This window comes from Girardinichthys multiradiatus, chromosome 8, assembly GCF_021462225.1.
Source record: "Girardinichthys multiradiatus isolate DD_20200921_A chromosome 8, DD_fGirMul_XY1, whole genome shotgun sequence".
NCBI classification, from domain to species: domain Eukaryota; kingdom Metazoa; phylum Chordata; class Actinopteri; order Cyprinodontiformes; family Goodeidae; genus Girardinichthys; species Girardinichthys multiradiatus.
In genome coordinates, this window is record NC_061801.1 from 35,798,915 (window position 1) to 35,806,398 (window position 7,484).

The following is a 7,484-nucleotide window of genomic DNA, read 5'->3' on the forward strand; positions in this document are numbered from 1 at the left end:
GCTATAGAAGTAAAGCATTTTAGCTTGACACCCTTTATCTTTTGAGAGTCTTAATTTGAAGTAAGTAGGAAAGTACCTCTTTAGTTGTAAAGAGTTTTCTTTAATGTGGCTGGCAACATTTGGTTACATATAACAGTAAGGAAACCTTTCTTACCTTTGAAATTGTACATGTGGCAGCATTTTGGGTATTCTGCAGCAAACATAATGATGACAGACAAGATATAAACAATTTATATCAAAACTGGATAACTGTTAACGGCTAACAAAGGTTATGCAAAGCTAGTGATTTGTGAAAACAAAATCGAAATGAAATTTTTGCTTTCCCCAAAATATTCTCAATAGCTTCGCACTTTCTTGTGAAATCAATGCCATGCAACTTCTCGTCTCATGAACTTGATGTATTAACCCTTAATTAGAACCCATTACTTTCATTTTGAAATATTTATAGAGCATCACCAGTGAAAGGAAAATGTCCTATGTAAATTTCTAATTCATCATCTCGTATTTATTTATTTTTGTTAATTGTTTCGATAAGCGTTGGTCTCTGTTGTTCGATTACTGCAGAGTTAATTTGCTTCCACAAGGTGTGTATTCAGAGCTAAACAGGTGCCAAAGTAAAACACATTTTAGCCATTATAAAACCAAACATCACACCTGTTAACAACTTATTTTAAATTATTGGGAAAGAAAACTGAGGATCATGCTTTCAAGTTTTTAGAGTTTGATTGCATCCATTACCTTGCCATGAATGTTATAACGTTTTTTAAAATGTTGATCATTGAGTTAGTGTTAATAATTATGTAACTAATTGTTTTTAAAGGAATATATTCAACGAGATACAGTTTAAATGAATACGACTTTTAACGAAGCATAGTAGTAAAATCATATTCTCTGTCATGTTCGGCTTTTGTTGGTAGTTTTGAATATTGTTTTTTTTTATGTCAAACCACAAATATTCATAGAGTTATTATAACCCATAAAGATGGCAGATTTTACATTAATTCAGGATAAAAACACTACAACAATCATAACAAATCAGTTTACTTGTATGGGATTCCCTCCATGATGGTCAGAAGGCATCCGAGGTCCCGATAACTGTTCTGTCCGTTTAAGGAAAATGTGGGCACAGTAGAAATAATCTCACTCCCAAGACAAATGTGGCCACTTATTTTGGGTAATTGTGGTGACATAATTAAAACTGTATCACTATCTGCTCATTAGCTGCTCCAAGCTGCTTATTACTTGGGGAAATCCCACAGTTCTGCCCAGATGCGTGGGCTGCATGAATTCTTAAAGACTATTAGTCCAATTTACATCCGCTGGATTTAAATTAGGAGTAATATAAAAATAATTCTGCAGAAATAAAAATCCATGAAGACGTGAGTAACATGCATGAAGATTGCAAGTACAAGATTGCAAAAATTTATTTTGCAAGATTGCAAAATTATTTTTTATTCTCTTGCAGTGTTAGAAATATTCTAGATGATTTAGTTGTTTTTGGCCAGTAAGAGAGCTCTGTAAAAAAGAATTTTGGAGGCTATTAAATACAACTTATGAATGTAATTTTAATTAAATTAAGCATATTGGTTTGTCCCAGTAATGTTCAATAATTGTTCAATAATTGATTTTCAAAACATGAACTACTTTATCATGGTAACAAATTCTGCTACAATTTAACAGAAGATGTTGCATGAGTTAACAGTTATTCTCGTGAATTGTGTGTGTTGCCTTAGTCCTAAGGCTGATATGTTAATGTGGGTTGTATAATGTATTAAAACTGCACAGCAAATTAGTAAATGCCAGAGCTGTCATAAGACGTGTGGTTAAAAAAGCTGATGACCAAGAATTTAGGTTTGCATCCAGTTTTAGCTGGTAAAGCAACAGTGCTACTTGCTAGCATGCTACAGGGTTGGCAGGTGGCAAGCTGCAGTTGCTGCTAATAAATGGTCCAACTTAGCTGTGGTTGTCAAGGAAAATTTCCAAAACCTTTTTATCCCGTTTGAAGTAGTTTAGCCAAAGTGGCATTTGCACTGCTTGCTAGTAGCTACTTGCTAGACTTAAAGGATGGAGTGTGTAACCTTGCTGTTACCGTCTCATTTTACAAATGACTTTTTTCATATTTTATAATTGACTGGCCATTTCGGGATTAAGGTTGAATTCTCAATAAGTGCCCCCAAGTGGTCAAATAACTGTTAGCTTAATTTATTAAGAACTTAACTTTGCCAGCTGTCAGTTCAAGAGTTAGGAGGTGGAGTGAACTGTCTGATCACAGAAAGAGCATCTGCAAAGCTTAGCATGAAATGAATTATTATTGGTTCATTGCTGCAAAATTTGCCATAGCTGTCACATACGTTTCATATAAGTGGTAAATAGGTAATACATGGCACATGAGAGTTGCAATGTCATGCAGGAGAATTTTCCAAAAGTGTATAAAACTGTAGCATAGTCATTTCATCACAGTATGAAATACCTAGAGTAATGCTGAAGTGCTGTTTAGCAGCATATCATTCCATTCCACTGAAACGCAAGGCAGATTTACATTTAAGTAGGGGTGTCACAATCTGTGTTGTGCTACTGTGTGTGTCTTCCTGTCTTCCCAGAGAGGCTTTGCTGGTGGGCGTGGTGTGCAGACACACCTGTATCCAATCTGGGCTGGAGTGTTTTTAAGGAGCTGCAGGACAAGCATTCTTCGCCTGATGCTCCACGTTGAGTGGTAACTCAAAGCCTCCGAGATACCAAGCTCCTTAGTTTTTGCTGAAACTTTGTAATCCAGTGTCTGACTTTGATGTAACCCGCTCGTGTCTTTGCTGCTCTCAGGTTTTGGACCACAACCCTGGATTCCCTTCTTTCACCTTTGGACAGAAACCCAGGACCTAATCTACCTGCTGCCTCTGCAAGCTCCGTCCAACTCCTCCAGCCTGCCCCCTCTCCACCTTTACCGGGATTACTCCTTCTAACCACCCAGACCGCTGGACAACGGATTCTAGACCGCTGGACCACAAATTCCAGACCGCTGGACAACGGATTCCAGACCGCTGGACAACGGATTCCAGACCGCTGGACAACGGATTCCAGACCACTGGACCACGGATTCCAGACCGCTGGACAACGGATTCCAGACCGCTGGACAACGGATTCCAGACCGCTGGACAACGGATTCCAGACCGCTGGACAACGGATTCCAGACCGCTGGACAACGGATTCCAGACCGCTGGACCACGGATTCCAGACCGCTGGACAACGGATTCCAGACCGCTGGACAACGGATTCCAGACCGCTGGACAACGGATTCTAGACCGCTGGACCACGAATTCCAGACCGCTGGACAACGGATTCCAGACCGCTGGACCACGGATTGTGCCTTGACCCCCTCCCTCCGAGATCAAGCTACCAGGAGACTGCAAAACTGAGAACTAGAATTCAACTACCTGAGACTGACCTCCTTTGAGATAATTAAACTTTTTGAAGTTACCTGTGTCCTCAAGTGATTCTGCATGTGGGTCAGGAAAATCTCTGCTAATATGACAAGGCGTATTATAGTTATTATATAGGTATTATAGTTGCGCAAATGTTTTGTATTCTAATTGATTTATAAACATAATTGATTTATAATTTATTAAATATAAATGATATATATAAATAATAGATAAAAAGGTCTAATCAAACACGTTTTTGGGTTAATAAATTAATGTGACCAAAATTATCTTAAATGTTTGTTAAAATTTAACACATTCTTTTAACAAGTCTATTTTAAAATTTGTTTGGAATTTCTTTTAATTTAGAGACCAAATATCATCGTCTTTTAAAAGTATAAAACAAATAAATAAAAAATCTACTTTTCCATTGTTTTTGAAAATAAAAAAAGTCAAAATACAGTTTTCTGAAATAAAAATTGCCCTTGGAGCCACACCCTACAAACCAAATATGGACTTCACTAAACGGATTATTATGTAGTGTATGCTTGCAGAACTGTCTTGAAGCCTGTCTCTTTCTGAGGCTGTAAACAGAGACCAGATTGTTTTCCTCATAAAAAAAGACCTGTTTGATGGGAACATCCTGTGTTGATGTTTGACAGCTTATTGGCAACACAGAAAAAGAGTTTAGTGAGCACTTTTTCTACAAAGAAAGCCAACGTGAAAGTAAACGCAGGAAAGGAGAACATGTCTGTCTGAAACATTTTATGCCCCAAATTATTTGCAACTAGAATGTTCAATGGTTAGGATTAATGGGAATGTATGGGAAGGAGAACCCCAAAGCTGAGAGAATAGGACAAAACACAGATCATAGAACAGCTAAGACTGACATCTTGGGCAGGGAGTCAGCAGCAAGACCACGTAGGCTTTTACTTTTTATGTGTCCTCTTTCAGTATAAAACATCAACTGATAGTAAACCATGCTCTCTCCAAACCTCCCTCCTGCATGTTTTCTACGATAATAGCTTCAGCTTCTTCTTGTTTGTTCTCCATGTATGAGCCACATGAAGGAGTGAGTATTTGGCTCAGGTCAAGATTGATTATATAAAACAGACTGATTACATAAAATAAAAGTGAGACATACACAATCATTGCATGGTTTGCTAATACAAAACAGACAATGTGGGGTACATTAAAGAGTAACAATGCTGGTCAGAACTGGAGGAGAAATACTCTGAATGATTCCAGAAGTTTCGTCTTTTGAAGTACTGTTTTTGTCAATTTTTCAAAGTACTTTTCTCAGAAAACATTCATCCTGCCTGGATTAATTGTCATATAAATCTTAACTTTAGCTTTCTTCTTGAATTCCCATTGGGTTATGCACCAAGGCCTGAATTTGGCTTTCCAAACATAGCGCCATTGCTCTTTGGCCAACTTTCAGCTGTATTCTCTGCCTCCTTGGGGGACAGGAATGGGGGGGTTCGAGAGCAAAATGAAGGGGTCTCATGTCTCTGAAGTTGTTCAACATCGTTTCATTATTTCCCCTAGCAGCTCAACTGATGAGCTTTAAATATATACCAAACAAAATAACTGGAGCAGCTGAGTCCAAAACCAAAGAGAGGCACAGAAGCGATGCGTGTGGGTTTGCGAGGATGAGCGGTGAATTTAGCTGTAGAGCAGTCAGTCAGTAAAATGGAGGAGGTGATAGGCATTGTGGGATGAAATTGTAGGTGCCCAGAGCTGTCAGGAGGAAGAGGAGGAAGAGGAGGGGGAGGGCATGGGGTTGAGTCAAAACATGTCAGGGCTCTGGAGGGAGAAACTGGAAGGATATTAGAAGAGGGCGGGGAGACCAAATTAGGCAGTCACATCTCAAATTTTTGACGATTTTAAGGTCAGGTTCAGATGGTGTTAATAAACTTGTCACAGCAGCTTCATTACAAAGGACGGAAGGAGAGGGGTTAGGAACGCTTTGACTCTTTGTGCACAACCACTGATTCTAGATTTTATTCACATACATTTTCCAAATCCATCTCTCCAAAGATAAGTAGAGACAGTACTGCTTTTCTGGCTGCACATGGAAAACCCACAGCTAAATGTGTTGATTTCTTCAGAACATCAAGTAGAAATATTTTCCAAAATGACTCAATCTTTCTTTTTTTTATTTATACTTACCCATGTTGTCTCATCGGTCCAGTTCCCCAGTCCTCCGCAGCACGACTCCCACCGTGTCGCCTTTTCCAGCCCAGTCTACCTGAAGAGCACGCTTCACGCCGCGGGTGATTCACCTGCCTTCATTCTTAAATAACTCTCTCATCAGAAAAACAATAGACTCTTAAAGTTTGCGCTGTTGGTCCATGACGCAGTGCAACTTTCCAAAGCTGGCGAAAAAAAACCCGAAGGATCCTTCACCCTGAAGGAGCCATGGTGTCAGAGCTGTTCCAAGCCTGCACAACAAGTTCAGTGGTGATGAAGAGCCCCTAAGGCTGCGACCCTCTGCGCAAACATCCACTGGAGCGACAGGGGCGCAAAGGCAGAAAGGGATCGCCGGCAGACACTCGGCAGCCCTTGTCGGGATGCTCCTGTGCAGCAGCGCAGGTTGATTGGCGATATGTGCGCGCCTGAGTGCGCTGCGCTGGGGGAACGTGCGCCCGCGCGTGCAGGACGGGAGGCGCGCTCGTGTTTGAGTTCAATTAAAACGAGGAAGACTCCAAACATTCGATTCAATTCCCCAGATCCAGAGAGTTTAATTGTATCTGATTAGCGCAAGCAGAAACTAACTGGTGCAGCAGCGGTCGTCCCTCACTCATATCGCTTAGTGTTGCTCTGTGCTGCAGGTGTTGGGAGGATAAACGAGGGGCTATATGTTGTCATCATCGCTACAGCGTGAGTGGGTAGCCTGCCTGATCCCACCTCGTGTTGCATAATTATTGCAGAAGGGAAGGTTCAGTGTAAGCGTACATGTAAGGGCTGCGATACAAAGCTACTTTTACATATCGTACTACGGGAAGCTTTCAAGTTGCAGCTTTTTCCCCGTTTCTCACGTTATAAACAAAACTCTTATGTTATTGCGATTTTATGTGACTAAAATATAGCGGTGCATATGTTTAAATTAAAAGGTAAAGGATAAAAAAAAATAATAAAAAACCTCACGTGTGGTGTGCTTTTGAAGTCTTCTCTGAGTCAATATTTTGTAATACCAGTGGAGCCAGAAAAGTTTCATTGGGGTAGCCAGACTGAGATCACTGGTGGCCTTTATTTTTTAGTGTTATTTAAAAGGGTAAAGAGAAGGGGAAGACATGCAGCACGGGTCGCCGGGGTCAGGACTCAAACCAGGGACAGTACTGAAGCCTCTGTATATGGGTAGCGCACTCTACCCATATGCTACACACTGTGCCCTTCTTTTTGTGGTTGGAGCAGTGGTGGTTGCTCTCTCTTGCAGAGACACATGACTTACTTCTCTCCCATAATTTATAACAAAAATACACAAAAACCAGTTCCAACAAGTCATCTTTCTTGTTAGTAGCCTATATCAAGAGCGGTACCACAGGTTCTTCATCCCCACCGCTGTCCTACTGTTCAATTCTACCATATAACTAGTGCAACAACATCTGTATTTGTAAATACCTGTAATCATTGTCACTTTAGTACAACTGACCTTTCCCTTTTATTGTACATAAGCAATTTTACTGTTTATATTTTATTCTATTATTACTACTTGTTTTTGCACATCTACCTTTTTCTTCTTTGATTAGTACTTGTACTTGTTACTAAGAGCTGCTGTAACAAGTTGATTTCTCCATTGTGACATCAATAAAGTCTATCTTAACTAATTTCATCAATGTGGATAATATACCTTAATTCAAATATAAAAATGAAACTGCATTTTGTTTTCTTCTAAACAGCAGTGACACCATGAAGCTGTTTACGGCTGTTGTGGAAAACACCTTAAATAAAAAAATTATAATGGAGCACAGCATTGAGCACATTTTTTCTTTTTTAAAAGAAAAAAAGGAGATAAAAGAGGTCCATTCCACTTACGTTACTTCAGAGGCTGTTTATGAGCTAACAAGC

At 39.8% G+C, this 7,484-nt stretch overlaps 1 protein-coding gene across 2 annotated transcripts in view; it reads right to left on the bottom strand.

The window, feature by feature from the left end:
- Window positions 1–6,248, bottom strand: part of lrrtm4l1 (leucine rich repeat transmembrane neuronal 4 like 1) — a 102,807-nt gene extending 96,559 nt beyond the window's left edge. For both annotated transcript variants that reach the window (XR_007039306.1, XM_047372622.1), the window contains exon 1: window positions 5,586–6,248. Coding sequence is in view for 1 of the 2 variants with exons in the window: in XM_047372622.1 (XP_047228578.1) it covers window positions 5,586–5,589 (4 nt within the window). In the remaining variant the exon portion in view is untranslated. The remainder of the gene's footprint in view (window positions 1–5,585) is intronic.
- Between the last annotated feature and the right edge of the window lie 1,236 nt (window positions 6,249–7,484).